At 40.3% G+C, this 19,347-nt stretch overlaps 1 protein-coding gene across 9 annotated transcripts in view; it reads right to left on the bottom strand.

Moving 5' to 3' along the window:
- Nucleotides 1-19,347, bottom strand: part of RCOR3 (REST corepressor 3) — a 59,159-nt gene that overhangs the window by 12,523 nt on the left and 27,289 nt on the right. For all 9 annotated transcript variants that reach the window (XM_040985620.1, XM_040985621.1, XM_040985619.1 and 6 more), the window contains 2 exons: nucleotides 15,696-15,914; nucleotides 9,553-9,630 (listed from right to left, as the gene is read on the bottom strand). In XM_040985620.1, the coding sequence (XP_040841554.1) occupies nucleotides 9,553-9,630; nucleotides 15,696-15,914 (297 nt within the window). The remainder of the gene's footprint in view (nucleotides 1-9,552; nucleotides 9,631-15,695; nucleotides 15,915-19,347) is intronic.

The following is a 19,347-nucleotide window of genomic DNA, read 5'->3' as shown; positions in this document are numbered from 1 at the left end:
AACCAAAAATTCAAAGTTAAGAAATATTTCATTAAAGAAAAAGGACAGAGTGAAAGAAGGAAAAACCTAAGCAAGAAATTGCTGAAGCCCAGATGAAATTAAAATTGGACAGAAAGGCAGGGAAGGTGGTGGAAGGCAGATAATTGTCAAGATTAGGATTTTGGCAATGAGGCAAAGGAACAATAGTAACAAGGAGAAAAGAGAGAGAAAATAGAAAAAAAATTATGAGACACACTTCACAAATTAAAGAAACTAGCCAAAGTTTAAAATATTAACATGAGTCTTCAGGAGATTCTCATCTCGTGTCCAAGTGCCTGGGTCTGACCTGGGGCTCTTGTCCCGGACCTGGCTTCTTGCAGCACTGAGAGGCAAGCACTGAAGGTCTGTGTCATTGCCTCCAGGTCACCCAGGAGGACCTGCTTGACTTGTCTGACTTTGGCAGGCTGTTGCAGCCACTGGGAAGTGAACTAACAGTAGTTCTCTTGTCTTTCAGTCAGGCACAAATCTTCACAGTAGTTTTCACAGTACATAGTGAAAAAATAAAGGCTGATTCCGAGTTAATTTAAAATATGAAAATAAAATAGATGAAAATTAGTTCATCACAAGAGATGGGGGCTGGTGTTGTGGTGTGCTTGGGGAAGCTGCCGTTGGATAGGCCTGCATCCCTCATCTAAGCACCATTCTCAATCCTGGCTGGTTCACTTCTGATCTGGCTTCTTGTTAGGACAGCAGTGGAAAATGTCCCAAGTGCTTGGGCCTCCACCACCCACATGGGAAACCAGGATGGAATCTTGGCTCCTGGCTTTGGCCTGGCCCAGACCTGGCTGTGGCAGGCATTTGGGGAGTGTACCAGCGCATGAAAGATGTGTCTGTCTGATGGAAGATTTCTCTGTTTCTTTCACTTTGCTGCTTTTGCCTTTCAAATAAATACATAACATCTCAAAAAAGAACAAAATCATTCAGTTAGTATGCCTTATTATTTTTTTTTTGGCATGCGTTTTTTTTCATCATATACTGATGTAAATCTTCGGGCTCTGAAATTTACAACATGGTCATGAAACTGGGGACTTCATTTTGAAGGTTTCAATATTCTGTTTGAATGATTCCTCTTTTAAGCACGTGCCTATGAATTATCATCTTTTTTCTTCAACTCTTTACCCTGCCAGATAGACATCTGCAACAATTATTTAGGTGACTGAACTTTCCACGCACTTTAACAGTTAACATTGTTCACATTGTACAAAGTTTATTATTTTGACTTAGTTTGTGCTGTAGTTACATTGTATTAGCAAGAATGAAGAGAAGGATATAGAGATGAAATTTAGGAAACAGCCAAAACTAATCAGTCAGAGTTGGTGAACAGAGCCTAACTTTACAATTGTCAGTTTAACAGGCAATGTACTCTTGCTTGGAAACTTTCGCTTCTCAAGCATTCTTTGGATCAGGGGTGGATAATGTCCGGCCTGTGGGTCTTATTGGTTCTGCCAAGGCAACCACAGATGGGATGTGAAGTTCAAAAAATCTATATTAAGCTAGTTTTTAAGTTAATAATTTTGTAGGCTCATGAATGGTGTTATAAATATCCAAATGGCTTCAGCAGAACAAATCCTAGTGCGCGTTCAGATACTGAGGAACTCCTACATGTCTAAATTGCAATATACTTATGTTGCAGATTGTGCTGAGGATTAAACATAATTAAATATGATGATATATTTAGCATATGTTTTTTAAAAAGCAGTACAGTGCTTAGGCAAACACAAAATTGAATCTGAAACGCAGAAATGGGATGGAGAAATATTGCTAATGAAAAGGAAGCAAAAAAAATGAAGGTGATCGGGCCCGGCGCAGTGGCGCAGTGGCGCAGTGGCGTAGTGGCGCAGTGGTTAAGGTCCTCGCCTTGCACGCCCGGGATCCCATATGGGTGCCGGTTCTAATCCCGGCAGCCCTGCTTCCCTTCCAGCTCCCTGCCTGTGGCCCGGGAAAGCAGTCAAGGACGGCCCAAAGCTTTGGGACCCTGCACCCGCGTGGGAGACCCGGAAGAGGCTCCTGGCTTCGGATCGGCATAGTATCGGCCCGTTGCGCTCACTTGGGGAGTGAATCATCGGATGGAAGATCTTCCTCTCTGTCTCTCCTCTCTGTATATCCGCCTTTCCAATAAAAAATAATAAAAATAAATCTTTAAAAAAAAATGAAGGTGATAATGTGTGTTAAGAAAATTTAAAAAGCTTCCCAGAAAGCCAGAAGGTTGGATAAACAAACAACTTCAATAAAAACTTCAAAGTACAGATATAATGGTAAATTAAAGATAATTCTGAAGACAAGAAGAAGACATTCTATGTGCAGGCAACAACACAATTTGTACCAGGAAGCAGAAACAAACAAACTTGAAATCCTGGGAGCACTTAAACTAAAAAATGCAAGCAGGATTGCTTTTAGAAAGACAGAAAAAAATCAACAGTCTTGGTACACTCACACCCAATCCAACAAAGCAGTAACTGTGCTTGTTCTGTGGGGGCCAGGGAGCAAGGCACATCATAAGAAGCAGAACAAGACCATTAGGCCAGGACACCTGAGAAAAGAGACATTGTGGAGAACCTGGGAAGCTAATAAATGCTAATTTGGTAGATGCAGGAAGGCAAATCTAAGATGAATTTAACTTGGAACACACTGAGAACATGGAGTAAGGCAGGAAAGGAAGGGGAATTTGGGGATTCACGGGAGCCTGAAATACACGCATTGATTCAAACACATTCCTGCAGAGCCTGGGAAATCTTCCTAAGGGAAAATAAGAGAGCTGTATCTTACTAATGTAAGGTTATAAAACAGGCCTATTCTTTTAAATGTTAGGTTTTTTAAAAAGATTTATTTATTAATATTACAAAGTCAGATATACAGAGAAGAGGAGAGACAGGGAGGAAGATCTTCTGTCCAATGATTCACTCCCCAAGTGAATGCAACGGCCAGTGCTGTGCCGATCCGAAGCCAGGAGCCGGGAACTTCTGGTTCTCCCACGCGGGTGCAGGATCCCAAGGCTTTGGGCCATCCTCAACTGTTTTCCCAGGCCACAAGCAGGGAGCTGGATGGGAAGTGGAGCTGCCGGGATTAGAACCGGCGCCCATATGGGATCCTGGCGTGTTCAAGGTGAGGACTTAAGCTGCTAGGCCATGCTGCTGGGCCCTAAATGTTAGTTTTTAAAAATTATTCTTGAAATGTTTGCATAAAGGTAGCCATGGAGATAGGCACAAAATGGCTGAATACATCCCCACAGCCAAGCATACTTCCAGCACTGCAATGGACCACTGGTTTTACAGCTGGATTCCAAATAAAACTGTTTCTTTAAATTTAAGGGAGTGTTGTAAAAAGACAGAAAGCAATAAAGGAAAGAAGAAAGGAAGGAAAGAAGGGAGGAAGCAAGGAAAGAAGGGAGGGAGGGAAGGAGGGAGAGAGAGAAAAAAAGAAAGATCTAGATATATCTAGACATTACAATTTCCTTCATCCCAAAGAGACACTTGTCCTCGAAAGCAGAGTGACCTGAGTTACCAGGCCCGAGTGCCCACCTTAGGACACACAGCCCATAGATGGTGCTCAGTAAGGACTGTCAGAACTACCGCCCTTGCTATTAATATCACCCACTCGGCCCAGCTGAATTCAATGTCTAGATTGAACTTCTGTCATTTGAATGTACATGTGATGTGACTTTAGTACAACAAAGTGATGAGGTTGTACTTTTCCAAAAGAAATGGAGACAGAAACAAAATCTGAGGCCAAAAAACTCACAGAATACATGTATTTATGACCAGAAAGAAAAATTACTGCTGAGAAGGTAATGTAAGTTATATAAAAAAAGAGTATTACCTCTTGAAAGTTGAAGAAAGGTAGAGGCAGTAAACCCTGGCTCAAGGGAGCAAAAGGAATTGGAAGTTACAAGTTGTGAAATTAGGACAAATTCACTGCTTTAATGGAAAAATGTCAGAAGTTGCAACTGTCAGTTTATGTAACAGAACAGGGGCAATGGAAGAGGGTTAAGGCAGAAAGGGAAACAGGATGAAATTTTTAACCATACAGAATTTTTTTTTGTATCTTAGGAGGTTTGTTCCAGCGGGGCAGGAACGGGGGTGGGGGGAAGTTGAGGGAGGGAAAGGTGGTGGAGATCAGTGGGAAAAGGGGAAGGGAAGCCGGAAGAAGAGAGAGAACAGAGGAGAGAGAGAGCTGTTGGAGAGGCAAGGAGGAAAAGAGGAAGGGGAGAGAGGCTGGAAGAAGAGAGAGAGAGCTGCACCTGGGGGCCTTTTCATATAGGATTTTTATAAGCTGAGTTTTATAGTATTTATTTTTATGAGATTAACTTAAAGAAAGGACAACTGGAATATACTTATCCTTGAAAAACTGAACTGAACAGTAGTTGAAGTTGGATATGTGGTACTATCTAGTATAGTCTTCCATGGTAAGTTCCAAACTGAAATGATATTGTTTTAACAAGGTAAAAACAATGTAACAATAATAGAAAGGTCAAAAAGAGTCTTCTAGAACAAAGAATTCGGGAGATAGCATGACAGCTCTGTAGCACCAGCGTATCATATGGGCACAGGATCCCATCCTGGCTGCTCCACTTCCCATCCAGCTCCCTGCTTGTGGCCTGGGAAAGCAGTGAGGACAGCCCAAAGCCTTGAGACCCTGCACCCTTGTGGGAGACCAAGAGGCAGCTCCTGGCTCCTGGCTTTGGGTTGGTTCTGCTCTGTTATGGCCATCTGGAGAGTGAATCACAGATGGAAGCTCTCTTTGACTCTCCTCTCTCTGTAAAAATAAATAAATAAATATTAAGAGAATAAGAGTTTGCTTGGCATTGCTAATGAATGTGGCATTTTATTTGTACTCTGTCCCAGACAAATTAATCTGTCTCCACATCTCTCCCAAATTTTTGGTGAATAAATTCATGCCACCTCTGAGCTGGAAATCAGAAAAGGTTTACCAGGTTAAAACTTCTACTTGATGCTGAAATCTCTTCTAATATATTTAATGAAAAAGGATGCCATTCTACGTCACATGAAAACATGCATGTATGGGAAATTCTCAGCTTCAAAAACACTCCTGGGGCCTACCCAATGGCTCAATAGGCTAATCCTCCACCTGCAAATGCTGGCATCCCATATGGGTGCCAGTTTGTGTCCCAGCTGCTCCACCTCCCATCCAGCTCCTTGCTTATGGCCTGGGAAAGCAGAGCAGGATGACCCAAGTCTTTGGGCCCCTGTACCTGAGGGGGCAACGTGGAAGAGGCTCCTGGTTCCTGGCTCTGGAGTGGTTTGGATTTGGCCATTGTGGCCACATTAGGAATGAGCCAGTAGATGGAAGATCTTTTTCTCTGTCTCTCCTTTTCTGTCTGTATAAATCTGTCTTTCCAATAAAAACCTTTATTTTTTTAAAGGAAAAAAAAGGCACTCTTTCTTCCAAAATAAAAAAAGCGTAACAAAGCACCACAACCATCCCCAGTGTTCTCATCTATTTTCAAGGAAACACACTATTTACTATTATGCAAATTTCTGTGGATTTATCACCTGGTACCACTTCCACAGCTACTACCCAACCCTGCCCACAGCCCTTGGCCGTTCATCGTCCACACACTGAGTATGTTAGTACTTAGTTTCCCTAGCTTTAATTTAACCTGCTTCAGGCTACCAGCACATTTCTACAATCAGACGTTTCCACTACATCCTTCCTATGTGGAAGGCAGACTTCTTTGAGCTTCCACGTTACTTCTTGCCATTGGTCCCTGCCCACTATTCCTGTCCCTGCTCAGTCTCATCAGCATTCATGCATTATGCTCATCCCTTTGCCTTTCTAAGTAGACCGTATGTCCTTGAGAAAAGATGACTTCAAACCGCCCCTAATTCCTGCTCAGGAAATCCTTGCTGACTGTATTTTAGAAGTGCTTTTAACTGTCCCCAAGGGACTTCTTTTTTGAATGTGCAGCCCAACAGTAAACCACTGCTCTTATTCCCTCCATCTGTGATGTCCTGCCATGCTTTTTTTTTTTTCTTCACTATTTGCAAAAGTCCCACTGATCCCTCAAACCTCAGATGTAGCAGCCCACCCTCCAAGAGGTCTTCCCTGGTGGTCCTAACTAAAATAAACAACGCCCATCTGTTTCTTTGTAATACTCTGCACACAAATCTATCATTAAACTTTTCTTACAACACCTAGACTCTTCACAAACTTCATCTTTATGCTTTCTCCCTCCCCGTAGCACTCCACCAGTATCTAAAATAGCACCTGACATGAAATGGGTAATAAATACTGGAAAGTGAATGGACTTTCTTCACCAAATTATTCCCTAAACAAAAAATAACAAGTACAGCCAAATGATATATAAAGCTCTTCAGCAACTATTGATTTCCAGTGCAATTACCTCATATAGGTCTATTCAAACTATTCCAAAGATGATTATTATTTTTTGTTTAGGTATAATCTAACTTAAAGGTAGCAAGATGATTTTTTGGGCCCGGCTTGGTGACCTAGTGGCTAAAGTCCTCGCCTGGAACACACCGGGATCCCATATGGGCGCCGGTTCTAATCCCGGCAGCTCCTCTTCCCATCCAGCTCTCAGCTCTCTGCTTGTGGCCTGGGAAAGCAGTCTAGGATGGCCCAAAGCCTTGGGATCCTGCACTCACCCGCATGGGAGACCTGGAGGAAGTTCCTGGCTCCTGGCTTCAGATTGGCACAGCACTGGCCATTGTGCTCACTTGGGGAGTGAATCATCAGATGGAAGATTTTTCTCTCTGTCTCCCCTCATCACTATATATCTTACTTTGCAATAAAAATAAATAAATCTTCAAAACTCTGTTCTAATTTTGTGATGCACTCTATTAAAACTGCTCTACTCCTGAAAGCACTAGGAATAGTAAGAAAAATACACCCTGGGGAATCTTCTAGATGATAAAAAAACATACAAATTCTTCAAATCATGTGAGTTTAATTAATCATCCTAAAATAACACTGGAATTTCAATATACAGACATTAGTGTTAAGATTTGGGGTGGTTTGGGGCTGGCATTATGGTGCCACTCTGTATCCCAGCTTCTTTGCTTTCAATACAGCTCCTTCTTAATGCTTCTAAGAAAGCAGAAGATAACCCAAGTACCTGGGCCCCTGCACCCACGAGGGAGACATGGGTGAAACTTCTGTTTCTAGCTTAGCCATTGTGGACATCTGGGGAATGAGCCAGCAGACAGAAGACTCTCTCTCCCTAACTCTGCTTTTCAAATAAATAAATTTCAAAAGAAAGGTTTGGCGTTCACTTTCGTGGGGTAGCAGGTTTGAGACCTGGCTGCTCCAGCCCCGCTAAGGTTCCCAGAAAAGCAGGGGAAAATGGCCCAAGTGTGTGGGCCTTACACCCATGTTTGGGAGATCAGGAAGAAGCTTCTGGTTTCAGCTTGGCTCATCCATGGCTATTAACAGCCCATCTGGGGAGTGAGTCAGCGAAAGGAGATCTCTTTCTGTCACTTTGCCTTTCAAATAAATAAATCAATTTTGGAAAAAAAAAAAGTGTGGGGGTGTTTTCCAGCCAGAGTTCTATTATTTCTTGAAATGAGTTAAGCTCTTTGGACTCTAGTTTCCTCATGTGAAATAACAGCATCCACTTCCTCCACTTGTACAGGTTTATGGACAGATCACATGAGCTGGTATTTAAGAGGTTACAAAACACTAACATCCTATCTCATCTTCCTTTATATAATATTAATGAGGAATTATTCTATAATTTTATGGAAATTTTGAGTTTTCTGTTCCTTGAAGAATCCTGTAGCCTTTTTCTGTCAAATTGCCTGGATCTGGAGTCTTCATGTGAGAGAAAAATTTTAATTATTCTTCATTTTATTTAGGCTTTCTTTCGCATAGAATTTTGATAAGACAATTTTCCTAGAAGATTTTATATTTTGTCAAAATTCTCTTACTAGTCTAAACTTCTTCCTATCTCCTATATTTTTAATATCTGCTGTGAATTTTTAAATTTATTTTTGAACTATAAATTACAGGCAATTTGCATTTTTTCTCCTACACATTTTAATGCATAAAAAATCTAAATAGCTTAAGTACAATGTTGAATTTGTTGCAATAGTAAAATAGGCTCACCTTTTGTATTATTACACTGCCCTTACATGTACTTGAATGTTTATCAGTTCAGTGGCACCATAGCTTGATAGGCTAATCCTTCACGTGCAAGCGGTGGCATCCCCTAAGGGTGCTGGTTCATGTCCTGGCTGCTCCACTTCCCATCCAATTCCCTGCTTGTGGCCTGCAAAGGCTGCAGAGGATGGCCCAAGTCCTTGGGCCCCTGAACTCACATGGGAGACCCAGAGGAGGTTCCTGGCTCCTGGCTTTGCATCAGTTCGGCTCTGGCCTTTGCAGCCATTGAGGAGTGAACCAGTGCATGGAAGATATTTCTCTGTCTTGCCTTTTCTCTGTAAATCTGTCTTTCCAGTAAAAAATAAATACACCTTTCAAAAATATTAAAATAACTTTCATTATAATAAATTTTCCCTTCTGAAGCAGTCTAATGATTAAGAAGAAACAGTGAGATTTCTGTAGTTTTATTCTCTTGCCTCCCACCCAGCTCCTCTGTAGACATTTTAGTCAACCTGTAAGTGGGGGAGGGAAGTCCTATTAGGACCTAATGAGACAATTTTATTATCACATACAAACCCAGGGTAGGAATAAGAACACAAGAATCTTAAAAAAAGCTTCTTGCTTGGAATTCTTCAGCACTTAAGTCTGCTTGCAGTTACATCGCAAATATCAAAGTCTATTTAAGTTTCAGCTGAAATATAAGTTAGGTTTGAGAAAATGATTTATCAATAGCTTGTTTTTAGTTTTTGATAGATAAAAACATATGAATTTAAGTTTATATCCTAAAAACCCTAGTTGGGAACCCGAGCCAAAAGATGGCATACTAAAAACAAAAATTCTGGAATATAATCCTTTTCCTGTGTTGTTTCTTGATATTTTTTCCAATTGACAAAAGCACAGAGAGCTAGGGCAAGCCACTGCAGCCCCTGGAGTACACTGGGCACTCACTGGTGACCCTCCACTGTCACACGTCGTGCCTACTCCTACAAGTATCTCCCTATCCACTTTGACAGGGGTGACTCAAGACAAGAAAGTTTTACTTATGTACAAAATTAGTCAAGCCTCAAAAGATTAATTATCTAAATCAGGGGAGGGGAACCTTTTTTCTGCCAAGGGCCATTTGGATATTTTTAATATCATTTGAAGTCACCCAGAATCATCAACTTAGAAATTACCTTGCTATAGATTTATTAAAATTTGAGTCCCACCTGCAGTTGCCTTGGCAGGGCCACACCAAACGATTTTGCGGGCCTTATCTGGCCCACAAGCCAGCTGTTCCCCACCCCTGATCTAAACAAAGAAAAAAAAATAGAGATGCAACAAATTATACCACAACTAGTAACATACTTGATCAAAAGAGTAGCTGAACACTGTACAACCTAATGAACAAAGTTTTTTTATTCTGCACTTAATCCCATGTACTCTTCAACAACATACCTCAGGAGGTTTGAATTCTTCAATTCCACCTTCCATTTTCTGTTTAAGTGCACTGTTTACTTGCTTAGCATTCTGAACCTTCAAGAAAATAATCCAAAGAGTGAATCAGATGAGGGACTTAGGTAAATCATTCTGGACTCAACAAATGAGAAAGATATATTCTAAAACTCTTTTAAATTTTATTTCAGGAGACTAAATATACTTATCCCAGGATGTGATACACCACTCACTCAACCATTACACATATTAGCCGGCATTATATACACTTACTAAACTCATGGACATTGAGACTCTGTGAACGTAATAAACCACAGTCTGGATATCTTTGAATAGTGTTTCTTATATCCAAAGACAACATTTACATCAACAGATTAAATTTCATTAACTGTTCTCATTACTATATGTTTAAACTAAATAATAACTTATCTATTAACATGGTGATGATGGTAGTTAATATTTCTTATATATTTATTATGCCAAAAATATCATTCTTAGTGCTTTATTTTCAAGTATGCTTTGCACAGCCACTCAGTGCAGAAAGGACAATCAGTTCTGCTTTAACACAATATATGTGTTCACAACAGTAACCGTTTCATGTGAAGACTCAAATAAAAACCCCAGGTCTTACGGGGCAAAAGATGAGACATAACATTCATACACTTTCACCAGTAAATATGTAAGAAAAAAACAAGAAACTAAAATAAGTATGTATGGGAGCACAATTTCACATATTCTAAATGGTTAATAAATCCATAGATGCTATAAAAAGGTGATAATTTACCTTACGAAACACCTGAGGTTGCTTGTGGAAGAAGACATCAAAATTGTTGCAGCTTGTGAGTTATTATAAAGTGCCAGGAGGAAGGTTATTTGAAGACAGATGAAAAGTTTTATCACCACATGTGTGTGGCTCCTAACACGCAAAGCACTGATGTAGGTGTGTATGCCTGAGGTAGGGGGTAGTGTGGTGTGGTGTGTGTGCACACACACAAGTGTTCACACGGTTCAGCTGGATGTAATTTATTCCTGATTGCTCCTAGTGTATTAACTGCATTAGAACAAATTCCTATTTGCTTAAAGTTACTGCAGAACTTTTTTTTTTAAAATTATTATAACCATTTTATAGATGAGGAACACAAGATAAGAGATGTTAAGGAACTTTTCTAAAATCACAAAGAAAAAACAGGAGGTTCAGACCACAGTATGCCAACTTAAATCATGCTAATTTTTAAACTACTAGTAATACTGTCACTCTCCGTCTGGAATATACAGGGCAGGATTATTTGTTTACATTTTTCCAAGTATGTTCTTTTCCCTTTCTGGATAAATAAAAAACCTAATACATGAATTAAAAATTTTTCTCTTTACCAAAATCTTAAAAACACAGAAATCCAGGGTGGTTCAGAGGCAGTAAGGTGGCCATGTTAGAAAGACATACAGAAATGGAGAAATTAACAAGTTTGATAAATCCTAAAACAGCTAATAAACTTGGCAAGAAAAAGACTGAGACTCAAAGAATGAACACGCTGGTATGTAGTTTAAGGATTTACAGACCAAGGCTCAGAGCCTAGGGCTAGGTAAGGTATTCCAGTAGAACATTCAGGAAGACAAGAATACATTATGTTGTGACAAGAAGTTAAACTGGAATCAGACCAAGGAATTTGAGTTTTGCCTACAAACTGAAAACTTCACAGACTTTTTAAAGAGGCTTGAGCTATGGCATATCAGGCTAATCCGCCACCTGTAGCATTGTCATCCCATATGGACACTGGCTTATTATGTTCCAGCTGGTCCACTCCCAACTCAGCTCATGGCTTATGACCTGCAAAAGAGTGAAGGATGGTGCATGTCTTTGGGACTCTGCACTCACATTGGGGAACCAGGAGAAGCTCCTAGCTTCAGATTGGCTTAGCTCCCACCACTGCAGCCATATGGGGAGTGAATCAGAGGGTGGAAGCTCTTCCTGTCTCTCATCTCTATAAAACTGCCTTTCAAATAAAAATATAGAAAAATAAAAAAAATTTTAAATCTCTCTATGTATGCATGCATGTATGTATGTATGTATCTATCTATCTATCTATTTATCTATCTATCTAAGCAATCTCTAGAGACAATCTTCCATCATCTAGTTCACTCCACAAGTAGCTACAAAAGCCAGGTATGGGTCAGGCTGAAGATAAGAACCAAGAATTCTCTTGGGCATCTCACATGGGGGGCAGGGACCGAAGGTGCTGCCTTACTGGGTGCATTACAAGGACGTTGCTTTGGAAGCACAGTAGCTGGGACTCAAATCAGAATCACAAGCAGAGACTTAACTCACTGTGCCACAATGCTGGCCCCAATTTGAAATTTTTTAAAGCAAAGGAACAACATGACCATATCTACTTTTTTTGAAAGATACTTCCAATACTACGATGTGGAGAACAGAATGGGGTGAAGAAGATGGTTAGTAAGTCAGGCCAGAAATACTGAATACTTAAGAACACTTTCATTAACAAAATGAGACTAATGAAATGGTATGGTGGTACGCACAAACAGTTTAAGAAAAAATCTGGGGGTTGGTGTGATGCCTCAATCAGGTAAGTCTCCACTTCCAAGTTCTGGGATCACATAAGAGCACTGGCTCATGTCCTGGCTACTCCACTTTCCATCTAGCTCCCCGATTATGGCCTGGGAAAGCAGTGGAAGATGGCTCAAAGCCTTGGGATCCTGCACCTGCTTTGGAGACCTGAAGAAGCTCCTGGATCGGCACAGTTTTGGCCATTACAGCCATACAGGGAGTGGACCATTGGACGGAAGATCTTTCTCTCGGTCTCTCCTTCTCTTTGTAAATCTGCCTTTCCAATAAAATAAATAAATCTGAGAGCTGGGCAGAGCAAGAAAACCCAACATCTGCAAGACTGGCATCCCTTCTGGGTGCCAGTTCATGTGCTGGCTGCTCCATTTCCCATCCAGCAATCTGTGAAAAGCAACAGAAGATGGTCTAAGTGTTTGGGGCCTTGCCACTCATGTGAGAGATCCAGAAGCTACTGGCTTTGGCCTGGCCCATCCCTCACTGTTGCAGCCATATGAGGAGTGACCCGGCTAACAGAAAATTCTCCTCTCCTCATCTCCCTGTCTATTCCTTCTCATTTTTAGCGCTGATTTTAAAAAAATAAATAAATACTTTTTTAAAAAGTTTATTTTTATTTGAAAGGCTCAGTTGCAGAGTGAGAAGGAGAGAGATTGTTTTACTTTCCAAATGGCCACAAGGGCTGGAGCTGGGCCAGTCTGAAGCCAGGAGCCTCCTCAGGCCATTAGAAGAGAGGTGGACCAGAAGTGGAGCCACCAGCACTCAAACCAGTGGCCATATGACATGCTGGTGCTGCAGGTGGAGGGTCAGCCTGATACACCTAAGTAAGTAAATCTTTTAAATAATGTTTTAAAATTCATTCTGAATTAGGAAAACACTGAGGAATTATAAGAGGCATATCATGGTCATATTTGCAGCTTACCATTATAAACTTAGAAGTAATATTACCACCTTATGTAAAAGTATAAGAACTTTGCAACAGTGTAATGTAGGAGTAAAATTCTCTAAATCATGTGCAATTTTTTATTCTAGTTATTTGTTTACATCATCCTTCTAGTTCTCTTTTCTTCCCTAGAAATCATCCTGAAATAAACCTATATACATTACTTTTCTCTGCTTCCTTTTAAAAAAAAAGATTTATTTTATTTTTATTGGAAAGTCAGATATACAGAGAGGAGAAACAGAGAGGAAGATCTCTGTCCAATGATTCACTCCCCAAGTGACTGCAACAGCTGGAGCTGAGCCGATCTGAGCCAGAAGCTCAGAACCTCTTTCGGGTCTCCCACATGGGTGCAGGGTCCCAAGGCTCTGGACCGTCCTTGACTGTTTTCCCAAGCCACAAGCAGGGAGCTGGACGGGAAGCAGGGCTGCCAGGATGAGAACCAGTGCCCAAATGGGAACCCAGTGTGTGCAAGGCAAAGACTTTAGCCACTAGGCTACTGTACCAGGCCTCCTTTGTTTCTTCAACACCACTTACTCCCTTCCCAAGCTAATTTCTTTTTTTTTTATTGTTAATAACATTGTATTATGTGATACAGTTTTATAGGTGCTTGGATTTCCCCCGCTTCTCCCACAACCCTCCCCCCATGGTGGATTCCTCCACCTCCCAAGCTAATTTCTGTCCCAGCCCTGTCACTGAAAACTTGATGGTAAGATTATTCATCAGTACTTTACCTGGACTAATACTTCCCCCTGGGTTCTTGCCTCCCTGATTTCTAAGTTGTTTAATATAATCAACTGGTTTCTTGAATTTTCTTTCCCTTGCCTCTTATAATGTCGGTTCTTCAAGAGTTCATTCATATAGGAAAAGTTCAACGAGTTTGTGGAAAATTGGCATTAAAGGTAAATTTTTTTGTTTAAAAAAATGGAAATCTATAGTTTTTCATAATACATATTTCCCCCCAAACTTCTGAACACACCCAGAAGGGAGGCCAGCATTGCAGATGGAGGCTTTTCCTCTATGCCACAATGTTAGATCTCAGAATGTCAAATATCACAACATGATCTTCATATAAATCCTTATCTACCTCTACTGTACCTTGCTGAAGGCAAGCAAAAACTAACAAAGAGCTTTAAAATGCATGACCTTGACCAGACCAGCATTTTAAAAAATAACATGGCAATTGTATACGACATGGGGCTAAATAGAAATAGACAAAAAGAATCAACAAGATAATTTCTGTCAGACAAAAGGTGATTATGACATAAGCAAAAGTGTTAGGAAATTTCAGCTACTAAATTAATTTAACTCAGCTACCATTTGAGTTTACACGTCATTGCGGGAGGGATAATCAGGAAGAGTATAGGAGAGTTGATTTTGATGTTTCAGTACACAAGGAGCAGAGGACAAAGATCTTTTCGGGGAAGCTCTAGTTGGTAGCTGGAAGTATAAATAGGGGATTTGGAGAAATAACACAACTTGAAAAAAAATGACCCAGAAGTTGCTATATTATAATATAGGACTTGATTGATGTGGACCAGGAAAATACAGAGTTAAAAACTTGTCTTATTTGAAAAATAAGAAAAAACAATAATGAAAACTAAAATAAACCAAGCCATAGAGAGAAAAAATAAAAAAGAAAAGACTAAGAAAAACAGACCAAAGACCCAACACTCATCCTCACACGGTTACCACATCAGGCACTGTTTAAAGCACTTACATGTTATCTAGTTTAATTCCTCCCAACAACTATATTATTATCCTCATTTTCACATGAAGAAATGGGATGAAAAGTGAAACAGTTGCCCAAAGGTTATACAAGGAGAAGAGATACCCAAATTCAGAACCTACAGGTTCACTGGCTCTAGGTCCTGACTGAATCACTAATTGATTCTGGTGACAATACTTATAAAATATCATTGCCATTATTACTGCTGATGATGTTGCTGAAGACAGCAGTCCCTAATCACTATGTATTCAAAATGTGACAAACACTACTAAGAAATCAATTCCCAACAACCCACTACAAAAGCTCTTTTAAAATTATTTTCTTCATTATAGATAGAAAATTGAAGCCTAGTGGCTGGGTTTGTGGTATACTGGGCTAAACTGTTGCTTTCAGAGCTGACATCCCACATGGGTGCTGGTTTGAGTACTTGTTGCTCCAATTGTGATCCAACTCCCGGCTAATGCATATGGGAAAGCAGCAGAGGATGGCTCAAGTTCTTAGGCCCCTGCACCCATGTGGGAGATTGGGAAGAAGCTCCTAGTTTCTGGCTTCCACAGCTTCCATCTGTGCCAGCCCTGAACTATAGCAGACTGAAAAATCTGTCTTTTCCTCTTTCTCTGTAACTCTGACTTGCAAACAAGTAAGTCTAAGAAAGAAAGAGGAGAAAAAAAAAGAAGAAAATTTAAGCCTATAGAGCCTACATAATTTACTCTCTATTGCTGAGCTAACAGGCAGCTACACTGGAATTCAAATTTACAACAGGCATCCCATAAATAAGAAACAAGATAAACATTAAAAAATAAAACAATAAAAGGTGGCTGAGAAATTCCACAAGAACTAGGGGTAAAAAGTGGAAAAGCAAAATGGACAGAACTATTACGAACACTGTTGTTATAGAATACCTGACGTTTCAGAGAAATCAACTCCATGTCCAGCTGCCTCAGGATGGTGTTGGCTGCATTGGGACTACAGGACACGGCCACCACATCTTCCTGGGTTAGATACATGCCCTTGGGTGGACGGCACTTGGAGCGCTGAGAATGGTGGCGATGTTGTAAACTTTGATACTCTCTCCTTCCCAGTCCGATCTTGCTGCTTTGCACAGGCTGTTCAGCATTACCCTGAGAGAATACAGGTAAAACAACAGGCCACTGTGTTGGTACACACGGATAAGCTAAAACAGTTTATCATAAGCAGATTAACATCCTGTACAAGTCCAAACACACAAATACAGAGAGAACTCTTCAGAGGGAAAGTACACTATATAATGTGTCCCTGATTAATCCACCTACCCAAGCTTTCAGGCTCAGAGGATAATGAATAAATTAAAAAGTAAGTTGACTATTCCTACTTATTTCAAGATGGGATATGTTTTCTTTGGCAATAAAGTGAGGGTGGGGAAGTATTATCAAATACAAAGTTGTCTTCAAAAAGCAAAAATAAAAAAGGCACATTAGAAATTATGCTATGTGGCAGTTTAGACAGCTGATAAATAAGATAACACTGTATCTTTAAAAATATATTCTTTATTTTCATCTACATGGAAGGGCATAGAGGGAGGGAGACAGAAAAGGGGATAAAGAGATGGATCTTCTATCTACTGGTTTACTCCCCAAACGACCACAGCTGGAGCTGGACCAGGCCGAAGTCAGGAACTTAACACAAATCTCCCACAAGGCTTGCAGGGACCCAAGCACCTGAGCTATCACCTGCCTCCCAGGATACACTAGCAGGAAGCTATATTCAGAGCACAAGGACTTAACACTCAGGCACAGCAAAAATCACAAGTAGTGGCTTAACCTACTACACTCTAACACCCACTCCCATTTTCACTATTGAAAGAACGGGAACTGTGATGCCAGTGTTTAAAAAGGGCAGATAATTAGTTTATCTCTGACATTTCTAAATTCCAGATCTATAAATACAGTAAAATGTTCATTAAGAGATTAAGAAAAAAAGAGATTAAGAAAAAAAATGTTATAGGAAAGCTTAGATCACACTTTATATAGCAGTGTGTGCATGTAATAAGTTCAGCTGCTGAATAATGCCAGACTATGGTTTGAAAAGTGGGCCAATAGAGAAGAGAGATCTTCCATCTGCTGATTCATTCCACAAATGTCCAGGAACAGTCAACACCGGGCCCAGCTGAAACCAGAAGCCAAGAACATCAGCCTGGTCTCCCACGTGGGTGGCAGAGGCTCAAGGTGGCAGAGACTCAAGTTCTTCAGCCATCATCTGTTGCCTCACAGGGTGTATACTAGCACAAAATTGGATCAGAAGTGGAGGTGAGCCTCAAACCCAGACATTTCCATATGGGAAACAGGAAAGCAGCAACTTAACCCACTATACCATAAAGTCTACCCCAGGCAAATTCCAAAAAAGTGACCAGGAAATCTTAAATAGTGTATCATTAAAATGTGCAATATACAACAGCAAAGGATGGCTTAAGTCCTTGGGTCCCTGCACCCATGTGGGTCTCCCACATGGTCCTAGCTTTGGATAGGCTCAGCTCCAGCTGTGATCATATGGGGAGTATACCAGTGGACAGAGGATCTCTTTCTGTCTCTCCTTCTCTCTGTAATTCTACCTTTCAAATAAAAGCATATATTACATATACATATGAATATGTTATATATGTATAAAATTCACACTATTCCTAAAATATGATTTAAAATGCAATGTTTTTATCCCTCTGAGATAGGCATCCATTAGAAATTATGTCTACTAGGTTGAATATAGTTAGCCATCTGATTCTTTGAAAATGGGACTCTGAATAAAACTCCTGAAAACAACTGTATAATGAAGCATAATTTACTCTGCTTAAAACACAGTTTCAAGCAACCAACAATAGGTTTGAGGTTCACAGAAATTTCAGCCAGTATTATCACTTCTAAAATTGCTGGATCAAATATTTTTTAAAGAATCCTTTAAAAATTCATTACTATGACCCGGCGGTGCGGTGGCCCAGCAGCTAAAGACCTCGCCTTGAACACACTGGGATCCCATATGGGCGCCGGTTCTAATCCCGGCAGCTTCTCTTCCCATCCAGCTCTCAGCTCTCTGCTTGTGGCCTAGGAAAGCAGTCAAGGATGGCCCAATGCTTTGGGACCTGCACCCCTGTGGGATACCTGGAGGAGGTTCCTGGATCCTGGCTTCAGATTGGCACAGTGCCAGCCATTGCGCTCACTTGGGGAGTGAATCATCAGATGGAAGATCTTCTTCTCTGTCTTTTCTCCTCCCTGTATATCTAACTTTCCAATAAATAAACAAATCTTTAAAAAAATCATTACTAAATTGATAGGGAGATTCCTCAGAGGCCAGAAACAATGAGAAAGCATAATTTGGGGATAATTATGCAGCAGTTGGCATCTACCTAAAGCCAAGGTTTGAATGGACAACAGGTACAGGGCGCAGGGGACAAAGCCAGGGTCAAGCTAGCGAACTCCATCACTGTATGAAGCAGAAAAAATACCCCTGCTCTGCAGAGGGAGAGAACTACTAAACTGAGTCACACATGTTTTACCCTTGGTTGGCGGAAAGGAAAGACTCTCCTCCCCCCACAAAAAAGTCTTTCCTGAGAATCTCTAACTATAGACCTACACCAACAGGTTTGAACCCAAAATCTTTATATGATCTGTCTAATGTAAAAATCCCCAACCGCAAAATTCAAAATGTTTGAAGTTAACAGTAGTTACAGACTTAGCAGATACAAATGCAAACTGCTCTCTACAAAAACACACTTAACACCCAGGCCTCAGAAAAGTGAATGACAGCTGTTGAAATGAACTTCCAGCAGGGGTTAAGGACATCCAGTCTCCACACCGCAGGAGGCTGGTGGCATCATCTGGTTTAACCCTGTCAGGGAATGCACAAGTGGGCTCAAAAGTCAACAAATCTACAACAGGCTAGTGTGTAAGCTGATGACTTTGTATGGCCTGCAAATTGCTAATATAAATACTCAAATGGTCGTTGGCAGAATAAAAGTTTGCCAGTTCTGGTTCTACAGGATATATTACAGGAAGAAGAGGAATTATTTTCAAAGAAAGGTCTAAGAGTCAAGAAAGACGGGTGAGCAAAGTTAAGTTAATATGTGAGTAAATATAAATAAATGCAGAATATGATTGATTATAAAATATATAAAACCTCCAAGGTATATATCAAAACCAAAAATACATAAAGAACTCAAACAAGTAGAGAGGGAAGAAACTGTATAGAAGATATATTCTTAATTCTAACCAGTCAGCCACTGAAGGAGAGGAAAATTACAAAAACCACATCAAATAAAAGGTAGAAATAACAAAAACCAAAAAACCAAACAGATCAGTGATAATGGCCCATATAAAAAGGTTAAAACTCTTCAAGGTAAATCCCAGCTATATCCTTATATGACACATATTTAAAATGTGAGCAAAATCATAAAAATCATAAAAATATAAATACTTAACAGAAGAAAGATGGTAGAACTACAGCATATAAGACAAAAGAATCTTTAAGGCAAAAGTCATTACAAGAGATGAGAAGGTCACTCAATTTGGTGGCAAGATGTACGAATTC

Source organism: Ochotona curzoniae, unplaced genomic scaffold (genome assembly GCF_017591425.1).
Source record: "Ochotona curzoniae isolate NIBS_2020 unplaced genomic scaffold, NIBS_Ocur_1.0 contig_430, whole genome shotgun sequence".
In the NCBI taxonomy this organism is placed as follows: Eukaryota; Metazoa; Chordata; class Mammalia; order Lagomorpha; family Ochotonidae; genus Ochotona; species Ochotona curzoniae.
This window is presented reverse-complemented; position numbering and strand designations above follow the sequence as displayed.